Here is a 27431-nt window from a genome sequence, read left to right on the forward strand (position 1 = left end):
ATCTTAGCACTGTAGAGAGCCTTAACTAAATCTGGGTGAACAACAGTAAAGACTAATTAATGGTGAAGTGAGAAACTAATTGATCTAAATCAAATACACTTATAATATCTTACCAGTGCAGCTGATTGCTTTTTAGTAGTGATAAGTTGAATAGAGATCAACTGTTTCGAAGGTGTGACAAGAGATTTTATGTTTAAGACACATGTATCTCGAAGGTCCTGGTGGATCAATGAGTGGTATTCATCTATATTGTCACAGGCACTTGGTTTATTTCCCCTGTGTTTCCCCGCAGACGTAACTGGTTTATGGTAAAGCCGCAGGGATTTAGAATAAACAATGATATCCCGTCATTGTCAAAATAATCACCTCAGGCTTTAATATCGCTCCAGCGGAGTCCTAATCACACAACCTTTGCCCTTGTCCTGTCACATGCTGAATTGTTAAGACCAGGCCAGATGGCTGGGCGAGGTAAAGACTGTCTATTTCCTTTGTATCTGTGATTGGAGCTGAAAATAACTTCCTTTAAAGTGTAGTTCAGGCGAGGGAGGTCTAGATTAATTCCAGTGCATTACTCCAGGTCTAAAAGAGAGAGCATTCTCCTGAACTGAAATAACATACACTAAGAGCTTGTTGCATAACCACAGAAAGTAGTCAAATATGCTCTAGATGTAGCTTTGGCCATCAATTATGGATCGACTTTGAAAAAGTATCCATTTTTCTCCTGAATATAAATAGAGCTTGACTTCTAACACTCAGGTAACTTCAGAGTTTTCTGGCGGCGACATCTTTCAGGTCCCTTTCACATCTGTACTTTAGAACTGCAATGATCAGTCGATTCATCTCTGACGCAAACACTACCGGGGTGTCCCCCTCATCTGTAATTCTCCCTGTCAATCATTGTCTTTACAATGAAGTAGGCCTGTTTCTTCCTCATTGACCTTGCTGTTGCCTCCTACATCTTCCTGACTAGCTCTGACGTATATAACAAAAAAAAAAAACTTTGGACCAGCAAAGAATTTTTTATAATACTTGTTATATTTTTACACAAATATTGTCTCTGAAAATCAATCAACTCAACTCAACTGTGGACACTGGAGACACATATTAATACCAGGTGTAAATATAATAAGGTATCCAGATATAATCTGGATACAAGACACATTTTAACTCAAGGTGTAAAGGGGGTCTTATTTACCTTTTAGGAGTTGGAACCAATCCATCTTTCCTTTAAAAATGCCTTTAATGAATGAATTTAATATCAAAATTGTTGCTGACTAATCTTACATACATCACACAACAACAGTCAATGCAGATGGAGAAACATTTTACAAATATGAAGACTCAAGATGACCTCATGCCAAACTAAGCCCACCTTTTTCTGATCCTGTGACAGCCCTCCATTTAGCACAGACGTTCACAGGTTTATTTTCAAAGATCGTTTCAAACCCTCATCCAGTAAAGTGAAATTTCTCCTTCCTGTCAATGTACATCCTCTCCCAGACTAAGGCTGTTCAAGTTCGCCTGTTGCCTGGCCAAAGGAGACGTGATCCTGATAATATGGCCCTGCTACCATGGAGACCGGTGTGACTCTGCATCTTAATGGACTTCTTCACATAAGCCCCGCCTCTTAATTATTCATTAGGCCCTTCAGAGAAACAGGCCCTGCTGCAGCTTCACCACCTTACTGGTGTGAATCCAGCTCGTAACCAGATATCAAGAGCTGACCGCACGCTTTGAGACGGGCTTTCCCAGCAGCTACGTTCAGGACATTTAACTAGAATGTGACAGGCACCCAGATCAATGTTAATGTCTTCTTCATTGAGTCAGAGATGGATTCAAACTGCTCTTCAAGGGGACCAATATCAGGGTTTTGTCTTCTAAATTTTCACATATTTATAAGACAATAATTCTGTTAATAAACAAATCTGACAGTGAAGGTGCTATGAAAATGTAAAACTTTTGTGTATGGTGGAGGGAAATCTATAAATAAAATTAAAATTCTCATTACCGTTGGTCTGTTTTCCAGCAAGTCTGGCGATAACATCGAGGAGGAAGGTGATGCAAGAGAGCAACCATGTGTGACACACTGCTGTGGAAGTAAAATCCTCATCACCTGAACAGAGGCCCACATCCATTTACGTGTGACATACAAAACAAATGACATCTCAAAATAAACACAGACTGCTGTGTCACCAGACAAAACCTGCCTTTTGATAAGCATTCAAATCAAATGTTGCCACGTCTACTTCTCTCTCTCTCTTCCTCTCCACCTAAGTCAGGCTGATAGGAGCGCCTCTGGGGAAAAAAAATTATTATTGTGGACTTCATACAGGAAACTTGATATTTATTGGTTATTTACGATAATTGATGAAATTAAATAATCTCTGATCAGATAAATGCAAACGTTATTCATCACAGAATCCTATTATGCAATACTGGGGGGCTCAAGCTACACCCCTGGACTCATCACTTAGTACCACGCTGTGAACCACCAAGTTTAAAGCTCAGCATCTGACAACCTTGACCTCCACAGGAAGAAGTCCAACTCCACCAAGGAAGCTTAAATCCAATCTACCGTGACCGAGGGGGAGCGTTCAAGAACAGGTTGCTCTGATCAAGCAGAGTCCCCAGACAGCTTAAACACCCAGGGTGCCTGCAAAGACTGGCGTTTCCCCCCAAAACACTGGCGAGAATCAGTGAACTCCTGACTGTCCTCACAAAAGGAATTGCCTCAGCACTTTTGGAGCCGAGAGAAACAAAACATGCTGAATTTCACACCATACTCACGGAGAAAGAAGCCAAGTAGGAAAAGACCCAAAAGTTTTCTTTAATGTCTGCATCTGTGTTGCTTGTGGTGAGCAGAATTTGGAGATACACATTGTTAATTTGATTTCCTTAGTTATAAAAACAAAACGTGAAATCAAAATACAAAGGAAGCAACAGGCATGACCAATCACATACAAACAACACTCAAACTCTTTGCATCCCAGAAAACTTGCAATATAGTTTCTTTTGTCCTTTGTTGCTGTGAAGGACTTTGTAATAGGCATGCTTGTTAAAAACACTTCATAAAGTCACCTCCAAATAAAAAAAAACACTGCTAAGGCATCACTTTCCTCAGACTAGCACTGACAGGTTTAACCTGCCGCAACATGCTGCCATGAGATGAGAGGGAGAGGACAAGACCACCCTGAACATGACCTGCATGTCGAAAACAAGCCCAGTGACAAGTGTGGATAGGAATTGCAGATGAGGTACTGAGGGTAGTCTTTGCACTTCCTTTCCCCCCAGTGTGCACCACATACAAGCTCTGTTGTTATGCTGGCCTTAACACAACATGTAGAAGAACACTTAAGCTATGCACTCACACACACACACAAGCATCACATCTTAATATACTCTCACAGTAAAACAAATTTTCAGAATTAAGTGCAGCATTTACAAGTAACAAACTGTTATGCAATGAGATGTATGCAAAAATATGTATGCTGTGTGCCTTCACTGACTACATTAAATCCCAAACCCTGACCCTCTGCACTACATGCCTAACTGATAACACTTTCCCCAACATAAAACTAATCCGAATGCTGATCTTCACTCTTAATGCAATCCAAATCCTCTAAAAGCCTTTAAAGAAGTCAGGAGTGGCAAAATGTCCTCACTTTCTGTCCTCTTCGGCACTGTCACGATACCGGAATGAGACAATGAGAGAGCGAGAAAGAGCCGCTGGTACTGGTGTATCAATACAGTGAAAATTGAGTGTTGAAGCCATATTTTTGACAACGCTAATCCTTGCAACATACAATACAGCCGACTAGACACATTTGCTTCATGTTTCTTTGGAAGTAGCTGCAAGTTTTTGTATTATAACTGAGTCACTCCACTTACAAATTCAACACTCATCACATCGCAATTTGTATGAACACAGTCCTTGTTTGCAACAGAACCAGTAGTTTATGTTGGCATCCAGGTATTACCGGATTCTTTTAGCTCACGTAGGTTATTGTTTCTGTGACTTTTATTATTCCAGTATATCAGGTTTGAGGTGTTACCAGAAAAAGCACCTGGAGCTTTCTGTAAGGAAATAATCATTGTCTGACTTCACCCATCTTGACTGCAACACATTTTTTCCTACGTGTTAACTTATTCTGCTGGAAACCCCAACATGGCCGAAACTTTTGTGACTAAAATGTCATCTATATGTGATTAATTGCTGTTGCCTAGCATGATAAGGTAATTAATTACCGAAAAACAGAAATGGCTAAAATGTTGCTTTTAATTAACTTAGAAATTTGATCGAAGGATTGTGATGTCCGGAAAGTCATGCAACCTTTTATTTCATAGATTATGTTTAAAAAAATAGGTCAACAAAATCCACCTGTTGCCATAATAAAATCATGCAACCTTTCTCCAGTTGCATAATTAGTAGGTGTGTATCGGTACACAAATAGACTGACACAAAAGACATCACATGCCAGTTAAACCAATGCAAACTCAGTAAATTCTGAGTCACGTAAGCCTGCAATTGAAGAGTCTGAGATTTGTAGCAGAGAACATGAAGGGAAAGGTGGACGTAGGCTGTACAGTATGTAAATTGCTTTGGCTCAGACGCAAATCTTTGCAAATTTATGTGAATATTACATGAACAAACTGTTTCGTTGTGTTTTTTTTGTCCTTTAAGAAGTATTTCACCCCTGGAAATATTCATAAAACTGGGCTGTCTATGCAGTAGAAAGACGTGAATACTTTTGAAATTGGTGCTGAATGACCAAAGAAAACAAATTTAAAGGGATATGACATTTGCTTTTGCGTAAGAGGTAGAAAACCTACGATTACAAGGATGCACTTTGCCACACTGTACTAATAAATGCTCCTGCTGCTGGGTGACATCATGGACGCTTGGCTGTTTTCACACAGGGAACAATATGACAGCCAGCTTGTAACAAAAAATCTCGAATTACAGTTGAATGATAAGTAAAAATAGGCAAGAAATAGGCATATAAAATATTAACAGAATCTTGGTTTATATTTGATCAGCATTGCCTAGTTTTACAGCTTGATCGGAGTTAAGTCTGAGTTTGTTTTTGTGCTGTCAGGCATATAAAAGTGCGCAAGTATTAGCCCTAGAGCCAGGAAATCCTTTATTTTGCCTATGATTTTCAGTTTCACCTCAAATATTACCTCGGTTTTCTGATTTCTTTATCATCACATGACTGAAAAACATTAATATAAATTAAACTAGCCTACATGAAGCCCAAATCGGACAAAATGCCCAGCTTATGAGCCAACAGTGGTACAGATTTAAATGTCCACACCCTCGTGACATTTTGACAGCAGATCATAGTTCACTTGCCTATGAATGGAATCTTTCAAGAGTCTCTGAGACAAAGACCAGGCATGAAACTGAGGACGTGATAAATGTTTGAGGTTACAGTAAGCTTCCTTTTATGACCTCTTCAGTTTTTCCTGCACTGAATGTGCAAACAGCTTTTCAGTGAGATTTACTGTATGCTCTGCGACCTGCCTGACCAATAAGCATCTCTCTGCAGCTCAGATGTGCAGCACGAATAACCAAGTGCTTTGCAACTGCAGAGCTCCAAACAGTACACCGACTGTAAAGAAGCGAATGTGTGCTGCGTGATGGGAAAGAGCCTCTTCAGAGTGGAGTGCCAAGGTGGAGTGGGGTTTCTGGCTAAAGTGTAACACACATGGCACAATCTTCTCCCAAAGAGCTGATTTTATACCTCATTCTGACCTCAAGTGTACTCTGTACAGACCCTGGCATTAAATAACGCTGGAAGTCAAATCGCTGTTTGGGAATGCTGACTTTGGAGGTGCAGGCTTTGTGATAAGTAACCAGCCTGACCACACAAGTAAGAGACGACAGGTGTATGTGTGTGTGTGTGTGTGTGTGTGTGTGTGTGTGTGTGTGTGTGTGCTCGGAGAACAGGAGCCCTTTAATCACAGAAAGGCCAAGTGTTCCACTTCCCTGCATGGCATCCATCACCACAGCCCAGTTCTCCCCGATCCCTCCATCTTCAATCCCTTCTTCCTCAACCCTCCACTGCCTCTGCTGGCTCTCCACTCCAGCCCACCACCGCTACCCCCTCTCCTCACACACCCTCCAACGATTTCTTGCCAGTGAAGCATGCCACCGAAGCAAAGCTCCTTTTCCTCAGGATTTATAATCCCAAGGGCTCCGGCAAAAAGGTGGCTGAAAGAGCTCTTTATAAAGCCAGGGGCAGTTGGTGGCTCACCTTGGAATGGTCACTACACTCAGCATTAGCTCGAGGATCATACACGGAAAGACGCATTTCTGCTGGGTCACGTTTAATAAGATAAGATATACTTTACTGTCCCAGCAGGGAAATGTATCCTGTGTTGCTGATCAGCCACCAAAACTGACTCTGACAAGCTTCTTGTTGAAAGTAAACACAATCATATTTGCAGCTTGCATGATAATGACACGAGATACTTCGCCTATAATCATATCAGCATTTCATAACCTGATTACATTTGACTGCTCGTGGTTCACAGTCTGCAGACTGCAAATTACTGGACTGCACTGGTGAGCTAAGTGCTTCAGCAATGAGCCACAGTGACCTAACAGGAACCAGAACAGAAAATCAAGCATCTCATTTCACTTCTTCAGCTTTTACGAATCCTGCTGGTCCTTAATAAACAGCTGCAAAACATGAAGAGCAGATAAACCCTGGCATGTCATGTAAGGGGAAACAATGTACCCCAGGCTCATTTTAAAACAGGTGTTAAATCGTGCAATGCTGGCCAAAAAACACAGGTCCTACCACTGTTCCAGCCAAGCATTTCCAAAGAAGACACAGTGGGCCTACGGGGCATAAATTAACACGATTAACTTCCACAGCCTGTGTCACCAAAACGCAACATCATGTGTGGATGCTGGAAGCAAACATGTCTCCCTTGTTTGCGTCCAACAAGGTGAAATGCCTGGTTGAGACACAACTAAGTGCAGCAGTGGCAGTGAGGAGGACCGTTGTCTGTCACTGACACATTGTGGGTGCAGCTGTAAATGTCACCTGCTGAATATTGTACACATTATAGTGTAATGGGCGCTAAAAATAGCAGGTTTATTGCAGACAGTATCTTGGAGCTGCTGCTGTAAAAATGCACCTTAACCAAGGAGAGCAGGGAGCGACTTGGAGTTGGACGTTATTCTTGAACAACCTGTTCGAGACATGTTTCCTATACAATGATGCCACTCGGCCACAGAGACCCTTTGTGTATACAGTCCATGTATTCAGCATCACACTGAGCTACTCTCACTTCTTTCATTAGCTAACGTTAGTTAGCTAAACCGGCCGTGTACTAACAATAGGACCCCCTGCTCGCTGCGGTGTCTAACGTCTGATTCCCTAACTGGCCGTTAGTAACGTTACAAACCGCTAGCGTTGACGTTAGCTACTCAGCTCTTAGCTCGCTTTAATGTCGCTAGCCGACTCACAATCAGGCTACCACCGTTTCTGGCTACATTAGCTTTATTTAGAGGCTTCAGACGGCTAGCTGCTTCGCCCGACCACCCCACAGTTCACAACAAACACCGCCGCAATGACAAGTCGCCCACTCCCGAGCACACACGGCTAAACACTGCGCCTCTTCTTCCAGCGTTAGTCCCTTAACAGAGAGGCTCCGGAGCCGTTACAGTCACATAAAATGGCTTACCTTTTTAATGTGTCTGCCGGCAGCCCACGGTGATGATATGAGGTGGTAATAAGACTTAAAATCCAGGGGAAACCGCGAGCGGAGACGTCGTTGTGTTGAGCAGACTGGAAGGATTTCAGCTCCAGCGCACGAGCCCTTGTGTCGCTCTGCCCACTTGCAGAAAGCGAGTGACACGTTAGAGACCGTCTGCCTGTTAACGCCCCGCACAAAAACGTACAGGCCGATATTGAGCAGTGGGGGAAGTACACTTAGTCAAGTGCTGATTTGAGGTACTTGTACTTGAGTATTTACATTTCACTTTATATTTAAGTTCCACTACAGCACAGAGATACATGCTGTACTTTTTACCATTCTACATTTATCTGACAGGGTAACTAGGGCCAGGCAATACATCAATATTATACTGATATCACCTTAGATTTTGGGTAATGTGACGTATATATAAAGTGATGTAATTTTCTGAACTTACCAGACTGTCCTTGTTGTTCTGCTTTTTTCATTTACCCACTAACATCTACATTTTGTGAAAGCACCAATGGTTAACTCTTCAATGTTTTTGGAATATTGACATCAAAGTTTTTAGTCCAAAGTATTGTGGTATTTGGTTTTCTTCATAGACTTCGTAGCCTTACTGTTAACATCAATGCAAGTACAACTACAGTACTACAATTTGATAATAATTTAAATTAAGCAGCATTTTCAATACAGGGCTTTAACTTATGACATATCTTTTGGTAGTGTTACTTGTCTAGTTGTGTTACCATTTCTTGACACTTCATATTTTAATTTCACTACAATAAAGAGATACATGTTGTACTTTTTACCGTCCTACATTTATCTGACAGGATATGTAAAGAAATAAGAACTACAAATTACCTCCATCTTCACCAGCTGCACAGTAAAATGCTGCTAACAAGGGCCAGGGCCTGGTTTTAAAGGCTGCTTTACAGTGAAGTGATGTAATTTTCTGAACTCATCAGACTGTCCTTGCTGTTCTATCATTTGCAATTACCCACTTACTGATGATTACTTACAAAAATCTCACTGTGTAAATATTTATCCATCCATTTTCGTAACCACTTATCCTCCTGGGAGCCGATCCCAGCTGACATTGGGCAAGAGGCAGGGTACCCCCTAGACTATCACAGGGCTGACACATAAAGACAGACAACCATTCACACTTGAGGACAATTTAGAGTCACCAATTAACCTGTGTGTCTTTAGACTGTGGGTGGAAGCTGGAGTACCCTGAGAAAACCCACGCTGACACGGGGAGAACATGCAAACTCTGCACAAAATGGTTCCCTCCTGGGATTGAACCAGAAACCCTTTTGCTGTAGGGCAACAGCACTAACCACTGTACCACCATGCCACCCTAAATAGATCATTTAATGACATCATGATATGTCACAAGTTGTATTTCATCAAAGTAAAAGGCAGACAAAAAAAATCGTAGATAATAGACAAGAGAGACTTGTAAAATAGTTTCAATCTAAATACATTTCACTTTATAAATACATTATTTTACTGACTTACATACCCAAAGCCTACTTTAATCTTGGATGACTCTATGGTGGTTAAATATTAGCCATAGTGATTCATGTGCAGTCACAATTGCCACATCAAGTTGGTTAAACAGAAGAGGAGGACAAAAAAAGCAGGACGGTCCCTAACTCTATGCTCATGCTCTGGTAGACCAGTGAAAGCTTTGTGTTTACTGCCATCTGCTGGTTCTTAGATGACACACGCTCCTCCCTTGACTGGGCAACAGGCCCAATGTGGTGCTGAACACCAGTTCAGTTACTGAATCATTTTGGAAGGCACATTAGATTGTGCATTTAATAAAGTGCCAGAAAGTAAAGCATTGCTCAGTAATTTAGGGGCATGGGTATTTTTGTCTTGTTATGACATGGAAGTGTGTGCAATTTCTTCAGCTGGTTATTAATATGGAAATCAATCTAAAGTTACATGTATCCAATGTTCAGTAAGAAAGGTGAATCTACCACACAAGCATGACACACCTAAGATGATTTTGCACGTATTTCCATAAACAAATCAGCAACAACGCATTTTTGCATCTATGTTTTTCTTGGAACATTTGAACAACATCCCACAGTAACAGCTTGATTTGCAGGCAGAGACACATCCAATATCCATTCTCTCGTGCAGCTATACCACACTCATACATCAACGAGATAGCTTCCGGTGGAAAAAACAACACAACACTCAAACTCAGTCTCTGAGAAAATAGATTTATTATTCAAATAAGCGACATATACACAGTGGATTCATGGTTCTAATCATCAGAAGGAATATGAATATAGTTGAGCTACAATCATTTACAGAAATATTAAGTTTATATTATTATTACACAGCTCCGCGGGGCAGGAGGAGTCCTTTGATGACATCAATAATTCACATTCATATTATATTCAGACATATATAATTTACTGTACAGACATAAAGAGCTGGAGGCGGAGGAGAGCTTGATTCCCACTAAGGCACTCGTGATTAAAATTACATGACAACACAACAGCTTGAGTAAACTTGGTTTGTTTGGGTGCTTTTTTCTTTCATCATAAGCTGATCTATTACATTGAAAGTATAATTTTAATCTGAAATAGACTGATAGTGATCATTATGGTACATAAACTGTGGTGTAACACTCATTCAGTTGTTGTGTCTGAAAGAGAAGGAGGGAGACACCATATCTCTAAAGTCTACAAGGCTGACACTGACCCAGTAAAAGACAAAGTACTTTGGCTGAAACACATTCTCAACATTAATTCAACACTGCAATGTAATAGCTAATACAACATATCCACAGAGGACAGAGGACAGGTCATATAATCAAAATCTGCTTTATGGATCCCTCCTATTACATATGTCAATGCACAACATGAAATTATTTGGGTTTGGTAAGCAGATTAACTGTAAGTAGAAATGGGTAGTACTTCAGTAGAGCTATCATCAGCTGTCTGGTGATCTCCAGGTCGACCTTTTGTTAAGCCCCACCACCCTTAGTTATTGTTGCTACGCCTGTCAAGCTCTCTGTACTGGTACCGCATGTTAAAGTAGATAGCAATCACAATCACTGCTCAGGACAGGGGTTTACAGTCAATTGGCCTTTCCTAAGTCCCGCCCCTTTTCGTTCTGTGCTCCAATGACAGTTGTACAAGCTTGGTACCCTGTAGAACCTCAGTCACCTTTCCTGAAGAGGGCTGTAGAATTACAACATCCGTGCCTGTCATGTGATGCCATTGCAACCAAAAAGATTTTTTCCCATAGACTCATGCTGTGGAAGAGACATCTGTAACATGATAGCTAAAATTTCTTAAGCATCCCCAAGCCCCTCGAAATAATTCATTTCACTATTGGGCTTTGATTCAGGGGGCTGATTTTGGGCTTTGAGTTAGTGCGGCATCTCTATATGGGCCAACGATGCAGAAGCAGAGCGGAAGATCTAGATAATTTTCCACATGGAAGTCAAACTTTTTTGGGGCTTTATGTGTCACTGAGCGACTCTCAAAGAAATGAACAGGGCCCAACCTCTAACGCTGTATCCAGTTCTCTTCATACATAGGCCACATGGGTCTACATAGTTATGCTAGGCGCTAGGCTCGTCTATGTTGAAAGGAAACCAAGTTTTGAAGACTGGTAAAGATGTGGCTAGGGGTCACATTACATTGGAGTCACCATCCCCACCAACATACTACATTGTACATCTTAGTTAGCCAATGTTAAGCTAATTAGCTAGCTAACGTATAGCTACACCAAGAGGAGCTAGCCTAATTTCGGATCACCAGTGTCAGCCAAATTTGCTTCCTCCTTTTTTTCTGTGGTAATGTTAAAGAGATTTGGAAAAAGACAAGATAGGTTGGTGGTCGACATATCTGACATGTATTATCTTTAGCCAGACCAAGGCTAACGTTCATTTGTTTATATTATCTTTGTAAGGCTACGTGCCACTCTTAAGAATGGATACCCACAACTGTAATCTTTGCTGTCTGGCTCTTGAAGGTGTATTACCTGACACTAGGAAACTATTTAATACACACTACGTCACCCAGCGAAATGAATCAGCATCACCAGGTTTAGGCCTATTTCTGTTAAGCTTGTCCCACCTAGCAACTGCAACTAAGGGGAGGGTGGGATTTTCCATTGGTCAATTGCAAACTTTTTTCCTCATTTAAAATCATGCTATTATTTGGGGCAGTATAATCACCACAGCCAACCATTTCAGCCTCTTCCATTTGTTTATAGTCAGTATTATTACACAGGAATAAGACTTGAGATGCTACACAGCAACTTTAGAAAATGATGAATCATTCGTCCTTTCTTTGAGACATATGTCACTGTGCAACACTTGACCACCTTTCAGCACACGCGTGTTTAAAATGACTCATCATTTGCAAATGCTGCATGTTAGAAGTATGATTTAGTAAATTTTCTAAAAGGCAGGAAAGGTACAACAGTGACTGTGGTAGCGATGCGTTCACTTTCCCAACCTCTTAGCAACGTCCTTATAGGCCAGCTCGATTTCCACATCAGCTGCGCACGTGTTGGTGAACTCATCTCGGCTGTAGGCGTTGCCAAGGTAACGCCACACCCCTCTGAATTCAGATGGGATGTCATAGTTCCGGTATTTCTTCGCAACCACCTGCAGAAAAAAAGTCATTGTAATACTGTGAAGACAAAATCAGATTAATCAAAATAAATCCAACCAATGTTACCTTGACGACATGAAGTTTGGGCAGAAGGTTGCAGTCAGCCAGCGTCAGCTCATCTCCATCCAGATATTTGCGTTTGGATTCTCCCTCGCCACTGTGGCGTCCAGTCTGGACGTCATCAGGTAGTGGGCTCATCAGATACTTATCCAGCTTAGCCAGGGACTTGTCTAGACTCTTCTCTAGTGCTGCGACACACATAAAACACAATCCAGGCCACAACGTCATCAAAACTGATAAACCAGGTATATGGAGTACAATGGTTATGCTTACTGGATACAGCATGTTTACCTCGATGTTTATCCGGTCTTGTGTTTTTGACATAAGCGGAGAACTTGGCAAATATGTCATTTCCTGCTGTGTTTGACTCATGATTCTTTGCTGCAAGTTTGGGATACCTAAGAAACAGGAACATGGTGTTAAATAGGATGTTTCTCACCCTATTTCCTTTTCCTACGTGTGTGTTTCTGTATGTGAGGCCTACTTTGGTGGAGCCAGCATCTGCTCCAGATACTCCTCTACTTTGTTGACGTCAGTGAGAACCTCCCCCTGGAAGGTGAGGAAGGGCGGGTGCGTCCCTGGGGCCAGGTTGTGAAGGTCAGCCGGTTTCCTGATCAGAGTGGAATCACTTTATAACCTCTATTATAAATGTGTAATAAAATACTGTTTTAATGTTACAGTTTATAGTGAACAAATGCTCCTCTTTGTCTTTTCAGCCATGTTGGCTGTTGCTACTAACGCTGACTACCTCAGGCCTCATTTCCCTGCAAAAAACTACTTTTTTAAGTGAAGCGTTTTTAAATGTGACCCTTTGAGACTTTGTTCATTACCTCCATATATTTCTCAATGCGGCACTTGGAGCCAGAGCATAATTAAATGCACATCTTAAAGCTGCTCTTTAGCTATTTGTTAGTTTAATAAAACACTGAGGTTTTGGGTGTTGTATGTACGTCCATGCAAAACTTTAAAGGAGCTCTATTTGATATTTAGAGTGTATCTATGATTCAGAGGTTGTCTGCACACGGCTCTCAACATGGAGGTGGCTGAGCCCACGGCTGGCAGCTAACGGCGCTAACAGTGTGTACAATGCTAACAACGGCAACAGTGCTGACAGAGCTAACTGTCCGTATGTTTACATGCAGCTTGAGAAAATTGAATTAGTATCAGGTGGGGAACCAGATGGTGGGCATTGCCATCTCATGATATATAATAATAATAATATATATATAATAATATAATAATGAAATAGGAATAGTGTTTGTTGGTTTCAGTTGAAAATACTGGGAGTGATTTTCTTTCATCCCTATGATAAAGATAAAAAACATATGATATAATATTATTATTACCTCTTGAGGTCAACAGTGGTGACATTGAAGACTACGCCTTTCAGCCAGAGGATCATAAAGAGGCGCTGAGAGAAGGGACAGTTTCCGATGCTCTCCCCATCACTCCCAGCCTGTACACACACACACACACACACACACACACACACACACATACACGATAAGACACTAATACTGCAACAGAAATGGAGACACACAAAAACACTTTCCATAGCCTAATAAATGCATACACTCTTGTCAATGCAACACACAAACACAACGCACACACTCCAGACAAATGACAGAACTCAATCAATTCATCAAGTCACACACATTGCACACACACACACAAAAAAAATCAGTACCTCTTAGTTCGGAGTAATGGGTTTGTTGTTGGTCTGTGTGTACATATGCACATTTATAACTGGCTTATGATGCAATACAGTAGCATGAATATGTGTGTATATGTGCTTGAGTGTGCGTGTGTTTGTGTGTGCGTGCATAGCTGCAACAGGACACTGTAACAAGACACCGAGTCCAACATGAATAATCCACGCTGCTTCCATTAGTCGCCTCACTGCCTGCTGCTTGGACATGTGGTTCCTACTGTACAATACAGCAGCAGTGTATCACCTATAGAAATCATACAACCCACTGTTGCCAATCCAAGAGGCACACAATGTCAGAGAACCTAAAACATGAGCATGGTCTACTATTTCACATAGCCATTGCTGTCCATTCATTTCAGTACAATATGAAAGTTAGTTGGCAAATTCAGCAATGTTCCATCACCATAAAGAGGTGCAGACATTGTAAATCAGTTGCATTGTAGCTGTTAGCTTGCTATGATAACATTAAAAATGGCCAAGACTTAAATGAGGAAATGAATACCATTCCAAAATCTGTATGTGTAGTTAGCTTAGTTTAGCTTATAAGACTGAAAGCACATGAAAACAGTTAGCCTGGCTCACTCCAAAGATAACATAGTCCTGTTGTCACATTACGTTGCCAGGGGGAGACTTCAAGAAGTCACTGCATCCCACCCATAGATGTGTTAAGAGAGCTGGATGCAGCGCAACTACTTAGACTTGCTGCTAGTCGCCACTTTTTGGGTTTTTGCTTTGGACGTGCAGTTTTCATTCAAATATATAGGCCCCATCTTGAAGTCTAGTATCCAGTTCTCACAATAGAGTGCTGCAGGAATGATGTTTATTTGTAGGCCAGCAGGGACGTTAACATCGCTCTGGTTCCCTTGACCAAAAGCCTGTGGTATTTTTCCACTGAAGTTTAGATTATTTTAGAAAATGAGGTCTGTGGCAAATTTTTGTTCAGCAAGATCTTTACAAATGAGCACAACTTTTATGATTCTTTAAGTGTAAAAGCAATCGCCACAAGTAAAAAGCTAATGTTAGGTTATAAATGAACTACACTACTGTCACATGATTTCATCATCACCACCACGACAAGGCTATAAAGCTGTGTTGTGGTGGTGATGATGTTCTGTAGTCTCATTTAGCCACTTGTTAGCAACCGCCTTTTTTAGGACAAGAGAGTTCAGAATTCACAAGTGGGATATTTATTGTAAGATTTTATGGTGTAGACCAAAAGTGAAAGTCTCATGGGTGTTAACCACTGACCTTATTTCAGGCATCTAACCAAAATCCCATTCAAAACATCCGTTGACTTCAAGAAGAGGGAACTGGGAGTGTTAAAATGCTAACTCATTTCCGGGTATTAGGACTCATTCCTGCACCACTCTATATCCAGTGTTCAGCCAAGAAATAGAAACACAAATTGCTAATTTTTTACACTTTTTTTTTTTTTTTGCACAGATTAGACCAATAAAATCTATCTTGTAAATTAGTTAGCTTAAGATGTGATAGGAGTGAAGAAATAAGCTAAGCTAACAAGCTGACTGTGGCTTTGTATTTAGCACACAGCTATGAGTGTGCTATCAATTACCTCATCTAACTCTCTGCAAAAAAAATCTAATTTTTCAGCATGATGTAGGCTGGTATCCCGTTAAACATTTTAAAAGTCTTGTTTGTTCACTACCAATACGTTGGCAATCTGCCCTACAAGTTTAAGTTTAAACATGTAAATAAGTATACATACAGTAGACTCTACAGATGGTCACACAGTATTAACTGGCTTTATTCAGTAAATGACTATAAGAGAGCAATATGTTGCACTGTATTCGTCAGCAAACAAAAGGGGCGTGCTAAAACCTGTGTCTAAATGCACACAGTCATACCTTCACATACATACCAACACATACTGTATCATAACTTCAGACCATTTAAAACTGCTGCTCTCACACTGAAAGGACCCCAGTAATAATTCATTGGGGGAGAGAAAGAGAGAGATTGTCCATGCACGTGGGTGTCAGGTTAACACATGGAAAAATCAGCACACAACAACAACATGGCATGCACACGCTTAAAGGAGCCACCTCCCAACACACGCACACTTTATAGATTATAGTGTGCATATGCAGCTTATTTTTTACTTGACTTATTAAAAAAACACAACTACTAAAGGCAGGTAGGAAGGAAAGTTTGTCCAGAATTGTAATTTATAAGTGAGAAGAAAACTGATCTAGTGTCAGTTTGTGATGTGCACAAACTGAGCCAATACTGACACACACACACACACACACAAAATTCCCCACCTTGACAAATAGCTCAATATCAGGGTCCTTGTCCTCCTCGGCTGCAGTATCCGTCATGGTCAAGTAAAACACGCTTTGCTTGTGTGTTTGTTTTCCACAAGTGTGTAAGTGTGTTTCTCTGTGTGCGTGTGTGTCAGTCGTGTCAGTTTACAGCAGATTCTACTCCAGGTCCATGCGGTGAAGTCCGCTTGGTCCCATAGCAGCTCCTGTCAGTGTCAGCCGAGGACGAGTGCCAGAGGGTGTGTGTGTGTGTGTGTGTGTGAGAGGTTCAATTTGTACCCGAGGCCTCAGCAGTGGGGCGTGACAGTGTCGGGCAAAAATAGCCCCCTTGTGTGGGGTGGGGTTGTCACTGAAAGCATTAATGTAGTGACGGGGGGGAAAGGGCAGAGCAAGTCACCCAAGGGTGCCCTGCCCCTCCCGCCTCTTACAGCTCTGATTGACAGTACAACCGGGTGACTTTGAATCATCGGGAGTCATCGTCTCCTTCTCACACTCATCAGCACCCATGGGCCCCGTGCTGGGAATGCTAAGCCTGCGATGAATGTGTGATGAATGAATATATCTTACTACCAGGTATTGCCGTATTGCCGTCTGATATATTTCTTCTGATCCCAAAAAAATATTAAAAACTCATTAATGAGCCACATGGTTGCACTTGCTGACATGTAACTTCATTGCGGGGACCCTGGGCATTGTAGTTTATTTTGAGTTGATCCCACAAGCACCAGATGCTGTAAATACTCCCTTGAGCTCCAAATGTGTATTAATCCGCAGCTGAAAATAGTCCCCAACAAATGCACCACTTCCCCCTACTGGTTAACGTTTGCTGAAATAATTCATAAAATAATGAATAAGTAATGTCAGTACCACTTTCTAATAAAGCCATAAAGTCATAATTATTGACTTTATGATAGTTAATACATAATTGACAAATGCTTTTTAGAACCCAGCTGGCACTTGATGTCAGTATGACGTAAAAAAGACGTGGACGCATATGTTGGACAGATGTTAAATTTTGAAATTTTGTTCGGAATGAAAATCATTAAATGTCTCACAACGTTAGAATTTCACATGTGGACGATAACACTATGAGGTTCTGCAGATGATGGGCTGGCTTACGACTTATGACGTCGGCATGAGATGTTTGGAAGACGCTGGATATTGGTCACCCAAGAAAACAATTTAAAACCAAGAAATCGTCAACATTCTGTCGTCAGTTTTCAATGTCAAATTAACATTGGCATCAAACGTCCTGACGCTAAATTTTGGGCACTCGACGTCATGACCAAATATTAACAATGTTGGTGGCCAGCTGGAAAACTATCCACAAGAATAACTTTTGGGTCGCCAGGTTCGTGAAAATCCCCCTTAAGCAACACAACTGCTGTGTCTTTTTAGCTAGCTCTTTAATTCGTCAGGAAGACCCCTCAAACTAATTTTTTTTTCTCAGATTCTATTTAGCCCACTGCGACATTCAATCACCTCATAAATGTTGACGAATCATTAATGAAAGGTTGCCAGTCCAGTGATTCAGTGGTTGTAAATGTTAAGATTAAGAAAAAGTACATGGAAATATACTCATTTCTGTCGTTACAGTGTGTACGGCAAAGAGTCTAATGAGATAAAGCAACTTTTAATTAGCTAGATTTGTCTTTACAGGCCACCAAGTAATTAAGCTCGGCTCCGTTTCAAACACTTTGCGATCACTTCGGGAAAACACTTGAGTCAGTCAGCATTAAAATAGTTTGGAGCCCTGACTGGGCTTTGTACCGCCAATAGTAGACTTCAGTCACTCTCATTCTACTGCAATAACCTTGGGGTTATATTGCTATCATTTATGCAGCTATGGTGTCAAAGTGTCAGATTTATGATCGCTGTATTCTCTGGACTTTAGTGTGGAACGTGCAGATTGTGTAATAAATTCAGTTAGTGTGTGTGTTTGGGTGTGGAAGTACAATGTTCAGCATAGATAGATAGATAGATAGATAGATCCCTCTTAATGTAATACACACACACACACACACACACACACACTCGTGAATTCACATGGCTGTGCGACAGGAACCATCCCCAACTATCCCAGCACTGAGTCAGAACATTCTTGTCAGTTCAACTTAAGTTATATTTAGAACCAGAGTAACACACACATGCACACACTCAAGCTCTCTCTCTCTCACACACACACACACACACACACACACACACACACACACACACACAGAAATGACTAAACATCATGACCTATAAATACAAACAGCACATGGAGGTAGACAGACCCAAACAATGGCACATCAAGTCCAACAAAGTCAAACTTTGGTTGTGCCACAGTCACATTCCACTTCCACTTCCACACACCCACACACCCACACATTAAGATACTGACCTTGCCCCTCTTGTTCATAAGCAACTGATATGAATGAGATTATGACTGAGATTTATGAGGCCTACAATTTGGTTCAAAGGAGGATTGTTAGTCTGAGCGTGCAAGCTGCACGTCTTTGTGTGCGCAACACGTGCACACAAGCATACTATGAAATGTCACAGAGATAAAGCTGAACTCAGTTTGGAATCACCGATATTCAACCCACTTCTCCCCTACCTTTACATAAAGTTGGATTTGAGGCCCATCCTTGTCGGGCTCTGGCTTCTTCTCAGGTTCCTCCTTCTCAGAGGCTGATGAAGATGATGATGATGAAGATGAGGATCTGCGTGATGAGTCCCTCCTTTCCGGCTCCGGCTCCGGCTCCGGTGACCCCATCTCCCAGTTCAGCTCTTTGCTTTCCTCCTCCTCTATCTTCTCTTCCTCTTTCTCCTCTTCTTCTTTCTCCTCCTCCCTATTCCAGTCCTCAGATTCCTCTTCTTTTTTATCTTCAGCATGTGAGGAAGATGAGGAAGCTGAGGAAGATGAGGAGGATGAGGAAGAGGAGGAACTGCCTCGCCTCTCTTCAGTGGGAGGGCGAGGTGGTGGGAGAGAAGGGGGAGCCGGTATTTGTCCTGCAGCCCATCCAGTGTTCTCATACTCTGCTGTCAGGTCAGAGGGCTGCTCGTATGGCGCTTCATAGGTCAGGTCGTACATACCTGACGACTGGTTCTCATAGGTTGACTCGGGGTTCTCGTACAGGGGATCCATTGTGGCTGAAGAGGTCAGAGGACGTCCTGAGATGGTGGAGCGTGGCAAGGTGCACAGCAGAGTGACTGTGATGCCAACAGTGCCTACCTTATCAAAAAGCACCCCAGGACTTTGGACAGGGAAGGCAGAGAGGCAATGCCAAGAGAGGACAGAGGTGATCCTTAAAGGAGAATACAGCTTCAATAGACATGACATATTATTCTTTTAAATGACCATCTTCAATTGTTTTTCATCAAGATTGCATGCACTGCGTTGCAAACTTACTTTTGCTGCCTTTAATATCCCCCCAGGTAATACACATGTGAGCAGGGACAGCTCTGAAAACTTTATGTTGCATTCTTAGTAGTTTCAACAGCTGCAATTTTAGATTAGGGGACAAAAAATGGGCGGATCAGCTATGTGCAAAATCAAAAGGACTTGTTGTGTTTGCCTGCATGACAAATACTATGCAATATTGTGCTGCCATGTAATGCTGAGGGGTATTGTGTAGCAGCTGGTCATGCACTTCTAATTTAGACTCATTGACCACAATATCTTATTATTCATGGATGCATTACTGAAAGGCCCTGCCGGACACAGGCGTAGGGGCCCAAGGTTTGAAAATGACCACACAAAAAGACCACAGAAAGATGCAATGGAACTGCAAAAAGATATAAATAACTGCAAAAAGGGGGGAAACAACCAAAAGGAGACACAAAATGACCAGAAAAGACACAAAATTACCTCTAAAGATGCAAAATTACCTCAAAGACACACAAATCAGCCATAAAGAGACACAAAATGATTTCAAAGAGACACAAAACAATCACAAAAATACATAACACCACAAAAAAAAAACCAACAAAAAAGGAGAAGGGGAAAATCTACCACAAAATCAGACTGTCTTGCTCTGCCATTGCTTTATGTAGAGGTGTTTTTAAGTGATTTTATTCTAGACTGGGGGTTAAATACGTGGAAATTCTACTCTTAATTCAACTTATTTTACACCTAAATAATTACTTTTATTACAAAAGCACAACAGCTTTTAGAATTTTGCATTAAAAACATGGTACAATGGATATAAAAACTTGTGCAAGTCTATGCATTGTAAATCAGGCAAATTACATCTGTATGTCCCGCCCCCCGACTCTTAACCGACTCCTGATTGGCTGCTTGCACTGCCAATTTAGTTAAAGCGTTCGTCGACCGTTACGTCAAAGTGGCGATGACTGAAGCGGAAGTAAGCGGTTTAAATGTCAAAGTAAGAGCATTACTTTTCTGAAACTTATCTATGAGATATTTTGTGTGTGATACTGGGTTTGTATTCACCATAAACTACTAGCTGAATTGTGATTTATATATAAAATGAAACAAAAACGTTATTTTTATTTTACGGTGGCTGGTATTTCAAATAGGGATTTATTTTGAAATGCGTTGCCGGCGTTTCATGTAGCTAATCTTAGCTAGCTCGACAACCTTCAACCGTTTGTGTATTTTGAGGAAGTCCGGTGATGATGCTGATACGAAAATAGACCGGGGGTAAAAGTTATTTAACGACACTGTACCTGGAGGACAACAGCCTGTCAGCCCCGTAACAGGTAACTGTAATAAACAGACTGCTAGCATCATGTGAACGCTGTAACATTAGCAAGCTAACATGCTATGCAGACGGCTAACGAGCTCCTCTGCTGAATGTGAAAATAAAATTCATTTTTATTGCGCGCTGTCTATCACCCATTCTTCGTTTGACTTCTGAATAGTGGTAATTAATTATTAATGTAATTATTGGTGACATTTCTTATGCATTTTTCGTCAAGAGCGGGGACTTCCTGGTTGTGGTTTTTATTTGAGCTGGCTGTTAGAAGCATGTTTGATATATAAATATTTAACTGGAAGTCAGCGACGTCACTGCATCATTTGCATATGTTAAATGTTAACGTTATATAGTGACTGACAATTTGCACCATTTCATTTCAGGCTCTTAAAGTCTTATGAATGTAATGAAATAGACAGAGAAGGAGGAAGAGAGATTCAATGTCAACGTCCTCCAGTTATATCCAAGATGTGTTCGTTGTAATCAATCTAATTTCTTTACATTTGCTTCAGTCTCATGCATCGTTGAGATCACAGCTTCCAGGGATTACCTCACTCCCTCAGTTCAGAAAGTGAATTAGAAATTAGATTAGTAGGAGCATGTGGAAAAGGAAGACAGTGATGAGAGAATTATATTACAGGCCAAACTGTGGGTGTGTGTCCTGCAGTCATGTTTCATTTTCACTATTACTTTCACTGTTTTCCATGTTATTAAAATACAGGTTTTAGTGGTATCTATGTTATTTCTAATTGTGATGGATGTTCTTGCTCGGTGGAAATTCCCTGAGATTTCCACCAGCTTCAAGCTACCCGTTGTAGCTGACCTTTAAGTGAAAGATCAAGTGTTGCAGGCAACGGAAACTCACAACAGCTCACAAAACATAAAACACTGTTGAAAAGTAAAAGTAGATACCTTTCCACACATTGGAGATTGTGACAGAAATCACTATGAGCATCTGTTATAACCTGTGTCTGAACTACTTGGCTATCAGTTGACCAACTTTTTGCCTTTGTCCGAACAGAAACTTAAAGTACCCCACTATATACAAACTCAAAAAACCCTCTCCCATGTCAGACGTTAAAGCAAGTCGATTTGACTCGTGCTTACAATCAGGAAATGAACCTATAGCTCATACATCTAGACTAGTAGGTTAGGTATCATTTTTATATTTCCTGGTAGTAGAGCATGAAGTTACCGCTGCAAGTTTCACTTCCTGCAAAATAAAAGCGAAAAGCCAAAGTATATTTCTGTCATAAAGAGTATCACATTCTCTCTTGTGTGCTTCTGTATGCGAGAATGATAATTGGCGTCATGATTATTCTCAGTTCCTTTTCCTTTTTGTAGCTTTACACTGAAAGCTTGACTGATTTTGCCAAGTGGTTTTTAAGTCTCGAGAAGACAGTTAAGCAATGTGAAATTGAAACAGCATTTACCACAGCTTGAGTTAGCCATCTCTCTCGCAAGGGCTGAATCATTTACAGAGCTTTACTGTGTTTTGTCTCTTCAGAATTTAGCAGTGTGGCTTTAGGGGTGGCTGTGTTGGTCTGCTGCTTGATTGGTCACTCTGCCACAGGATGAATTAGTTTGGCGATACCAGTTGTACTTGTTTTTAGTGCTAATAGGTTAATGCTAACATGCTAATTCACTGAACTAAGATAAACATAAAACCTGTTAAACATCAGCATGACTGTAGGCTCTTGTCTTGTTGAAATATACCATCTCTTGTCACATTCCTGCAAATAACAGTTTTCTGTCACATCTTTTCAGCATGTTACTAAAAATACTGCTGGGCTTCCTGTGTGGCGTCAGAGCTTTGGCTGTGGAGGGTCCTCCACCTCTGCTGCTAGTGTCATTCGACGGTTTCCGAGCAGACTACTTGCAGAGGTTCCCCATGCCGAACCTGAAGCTCCTGTACAGCGAAGGGGTCCTGGTGGAGCAGCTCACCAACGTCTTCGTCACCAAGACGTTTCCCAACCACTACAGCCTGGTAACCCTGCTGCCTGTGTTGTGTGTGATGACTTATCAGATAGCAGCATGTGATGTTTGTCCGAAAACACTTCCTTCCAGTTTATCTAATGATGTAATCAGTTCTTGATGTACTTGCAGACGAACCAATCATGTCTAAAAAGATAGAAGATAATGGAAGATGGTAGAATAAACTGAAATGCACAGTATAGTAGTTTTAAAATGAATTATAGCAATCGCAACAACACAGCAATTGTCACTGGTTTTCCTCTCCAGGTGACGGGGCTGTACGCGGAGTCTCACGGCATCCTGGCCAATAGCATGTATGACCCGGTCACCAACAAGAGATTCATAGTTGGCAAGAACAGCAGCGATCCTGTATGGTGGAGTGAGGCGCAGCCCCTCTGGGTTACGGCACTGGACTCTGGCTACAAGACGGCGGCCATGATGTGGCCTGGCTCTGACGTGCCCATCGGCAACCGCACGCCGTCATATTTCCTTCACTACAACCCTCATGTGACATTCCAGCAGCGACTAGAAAATGTGACAAACTGGATTTTGGGGGATGGAAAGGTAGAAAAGTTAGCGTGTTCTTTCTAAGGTTTCCACTCCCATGATGCTCTATCACTACACTAACTACTTGTTAATGGCAGTTTAAGGCTGAAAGGGTTGGTAGCCATCGTCTAACAGTCTGTACTGTGCATCCCGTTCCCCCAGGAGCAAGGCGTGAAGTTTGCAGCTCTCTACTGGGAGGAGCCAGACCACTCAGGTCACATGTTCGGACCTGACAACGACACTGCCATGAGCAAAGTGCTGAAGGAGGTACAGTACTTTGGTTATTGCCTAAATCACAGAGAAACACTCTTGATCCACCCTGGCTCCATATTTCCTTGATAGAAACAGTCACTGATGGCCATGTTGTATGCACTCAGGTCGATGACAACGTTGGACTGCTGATTTCGGAACTGAAGCGGACGGGCCTCTGGGGTCACATCAACATCGTGGTAACCAGTGACCACGGCATGGCTCAGTGCTCGGCCGACCGCCTCATACTGCTGGACGACTGCCTCCACCCCGACAACTACACACTGGTGGACCGCACACCTGTCGCAGCCTTAATCCCACATAAAGGTGGTACAGTAACTCCAAAATGGCTTCCCCTTTCTCTCGTGGTGTTTCTCACACAAATGCCTTTTGTGTGCATGTGCTTTGCAGATCCAAAGGCCGTCTTCACCCTGCTCAAGAAATGCCACCCCAATCTGACAGCATATTTAAAATCGGACATCCCTGATAGGCTGCACTACCGGAACAATGACCGCGTCCAGCCAATTATACTGATTGCTGACGAGGGCTGGACCATTGTGCAGGGAGAAAAAAAGCTGCCAAGATGTACGTCTCTTATTTGTTACACAGTGATACCCAGACGTTTGCTCAACTACTAGGCCATCTGTAATATCATTCACCACTTTTCTTCCCTCCCTCAGTGGGCGATCATGGCTATGACAACTCCCTACCCAGCATGCACCCCTTCATGGCAGCGTCGGGGCCCAGCTTCCGTCAGGGTTATCGAATCAGCAGCTTACAGAGCGTGGACATTTACCCGCTCATGTGCCATCTGCTGTCGGTGCCCCCGCGGCCCAACAATGGCACCCTGGCCCAGGCTCGGTGCCTGCTGACTGGTGCGACCTGCTGGAATGTCCCTCTGGTGATCGTCCTGGTGGTGGGCGTCCTACTGGTGCTCACTACAATCACTGGTAAGTCCCTAACATGGCAGTTGAATATACTGTATGTCAATTAATCAGCAAACTAACAGGACCTGTTTCTCTTTAGTTCTGTTCAGGTTTCTGGGCTGCCGCCGCCCGTCTGGCCCCCGACCCTTCCAGAGACTGCAGCTTGACGACCACGATGATGACGACCCCCTGTTGGAGTAAACCAGTCCAAACCAGTCAGTCCACACTTTCCTGTGTCACCTGTTTGTGCTCCAATAGGTACTTGACATGTTGCACCTTACTCACTGAGGCCACGTCCTTACCATTCACTCTGGCATGTGTGTGCAGTTGTTTAAAAACCCTCCAGTCCCACTGACACCTTCTGTAGGGTTGTACACTGGTGTAAAAACACCCATAGGGAATAGTGAATACTGTCGACTCTCCATGATGTCGCTGTTTTTAAAAATCCTGTTACCATTGACTTGAACATGTGATGAAAAGCCAGTGATGATTTCATGTGGGATATAAGTTGTTTTTAGGAAATATTGAAGACTTTACTAGGTGAAAGGATGAACATTGAGATTAATATTTTTATTCTGGGACAAAAAAATAGACTTTTGTCTGACTACTGATTTATTTTATATTTTTCTGTAGGAAGAGGGTTCAAAGAAAATTTAATTTTGTAGTGTACATTTGATTTTTTTTATTTTTATTTATGTGTAGTGTCACATTTTGTCAGCAGAGGGAGCCTTTAGCTCATTTAAGATTTGTATCTCACTGAGATCCTGTGGTGTCTTGAAGGAGAAAGCACAAAAGCTTTTTGGTTTGAATTCTTTTGATTGTCTTTCTGTGTGTGCTGTTACCAATTTGGTTTATTTGTTACACTGATGCCTGAGTCTGAAGTCATCTGAGTAATGCTGACATCTGAAATGATGCATTTTTACCATTTAAAAAAACAACTGTAAATGATAGAGTTAAGTGAATTGGAAGAGGGAGATTTCTATGCAAGTCATTCAGTAAGTGTAGGTGTATCAGGTATCCATTCTTTACTCACACTAAATGAAACCAAAGACTGTTTTAAGATGCACAACAGATGCTCCAATGAGATATTCCAGATACATTTTTTGAGAAAGGGAATTGTCCTGGGTCCTCTAGATTTTAAAAACAGTACAAAATTACATTCAAGTACATGTTCATATTTATCTGATGCTTACTGATGCCGAAGTCTATTCAAAAGGCCAAAACTACTACAAAGTGTTGTGTGTATCAAAGACTTATCTATCCTTTTCTCTGTGCTATAGAGGTCTGTAGTCCAAACACACACCAGGGAGGAACACTGTTGCACTGGTTGATATTTTACTGTGTTATTACTGTAGTATATTATGACTCAATCCACCATACGCTGTCCTGCTGCTATAAATACTCACCAAACACCAGATGTGTTTTCATCCACCGCTGAAAGTCCACTATTTCCTACTTTTAGAGTTTGCTAAAATAGTGTCCAGGTATTTCAGGAATTTTTTTAGTGTCTTTTAAAAATGAGAGCAGCCCGTGTTTGAGATTTAAATGCAGAGAGGGAACCAGTGGTCTCAAGGCTGAGTGCTGAGTGCCACCAAGGTATACTATACAGTTGTTGGACTGTGACCCGTCCTCCCTACGCTGCTTTTTTATGCACACTGCAAGCTACTGTAGGCCTATTATTGTAGGGCCGCTACATTTGTGGTTATGGAAAAGCTGATACTTTAGAGAGCACATGAAGCTAACTGCCGGCACCTACCTGTCCAACAGGAAACAGGCCAACTCTGTGTTGCTCTTTATCCCCAAATGAAAGCCAAGTCCAGATTCAGTTTTGAGATAAGATATCAAGCGAACTCTTGGACGTGTCAAGGTTCCCAAACCTGGAAAACTCATGGAATTCCACAATCACATTTTCCACACCTGGAAAAGTCATGTCATTAGTTAAAATCATTCAAAGTTTTGAAAAGTCATGGAATTTTGTCGTGTATAATGAAAGTGTGACAATATTTTTCCATGGAAAACCGTCCATGTAGTGTAAAATTAACGGGAAATTAACTTTCTGTCGCTGTCAGCATCACGTAGAGTATTTCCTTGCGTGGGAACCCTGATGTGTGCTGCTACTTCCTGGTCGCTACATGCAGAATGTTTGCAGATAAATACACCAACACACATTCTAGTAGGTCATAAGATGATTTAGAGGGATTGCTTTTGTATAAGTCTACATTTTTTTGAGGAAAATCCTGCATATTAACAAAACTGTAGCATGACAGCCACATCTTTTAATGCAGTGCTGCTCCCATGCTTCCAACCACATATCAAGGGATATGTACATAGTGTTCATGCATCTATTCATGTGTCTGCGTGTAAGTATGCCTTATGCTGCTGAAACAAGTGAAGAACAATTCCACATAAAAACATATCATCATATTTATGTCATCTGTGATCTTTAAATGCTTTATGTAAGCTGCATCTTTGCACTCTCTGTGTGTCGACCCATAAAGTTACTGTTTTTAGTTTTATGGTTTTAAAAACTATAAAATATGCAAATCCTGGCCTGTCGAGAGATTCCTGTTGTTTGATGATGTTTTCAAAATGAATAAAGTTGATTGAAAATCAGA

The 27431-nt window shown here is 41.6% G+C and overlaps 3 protein-coding genes across 4 annotated transcripts in view; 1 reads left to right on the forward strand and 2 right to left on the reverse strand.

Moving 5' to 3' along the window:
- Positions 1-7844, reverse strand: part of mgat5 (alpha-1,6-mannosylglycoprotein 6-beta-N-acetylglucosaminyltransferase) — an 86594-nt gene extending 78750 nt beyond the window's left edge. Inside the window, exon 1 of the mRNA XM_050063700.1 lies at positions 7699-7844. The gene's annotated coding sequence lies outside the window, so the exon portion shown is untranslated. The remainder of the gene's footprint in view (positions 1-7698) is intronic.
- Positions 7845-9945: 2101 nt separating this feature from the next.
- Positions 9946-19587, reverse strand: clic5a (chloride intracellular channel 5a). Of its 2 annotated transcripts, none has more exons than XM_050063167.1 (6): positions 19018-19587; positions 13772-13881; positions 12910-13035; positions 12717-12823; positions 12432-12613; positions 9946-12358 (listed from the first exon to the last, which is right to left on the reverse strand). In XM_050063167.1, the coding sequence occupies exons 1-6, from the start codon at positions 19546-19548 to the stop codon at positions 12194-12196; spliced, it is 1221 nt and encodes a 406-aa protein (XP_049919124.1). In that variant the 5' UTR covers positions 19549-19587; the 3' UTR covers positions 9946-12193. The 2 variants fall into 2 exon arrangements, with proteins under 2 accessions (XP_049919124.1, XP_049919125.1); XM_050063168.1 differs by lacking the exon at positions 19018-19587 and adding an exon at positions 16419-16661.
- A 1402-nt stretch (positions 19588-20989) lies between these two features.
- Positions 20990-27431, forward strand: enpp4 (ectonucleotide pyrophosphatase/phosphodiesterase 4). The gene is made up of 8 exons (XM_050063165.1): positions 20990-21125; positions 22889-23108; positions 23363-23659; positions 23804-23908; positions 24019-24217; positions 24302-24475; positions 24571-24840; positions 24917-27431. The coding sequence occupies exons 2-8, from the start codon at positions 22890-22892 to the stop codon at positions 25015-25017; spliced, it is 1365 nt and encodes a 454-aa protein (XP_049919122.1). The 5' UTR covers positions 20990-21125; position 22889; the 3' UTR covers positions 25018-27431.

Source organism: Epinephelus moara, chromosome 15 (assembly GCF_006386435.1).
Source record: "Epinephelus moara isolate mb chromosome 15, YSFRI_EMoa_1.0, whole genome shotgun sequence".
Lineage (NCBI taxonomy): Eukaryota > Metazoa > Chordata > Actinopteri > Perciformes > Serranidae > Epinephelus > Epinephelus moara.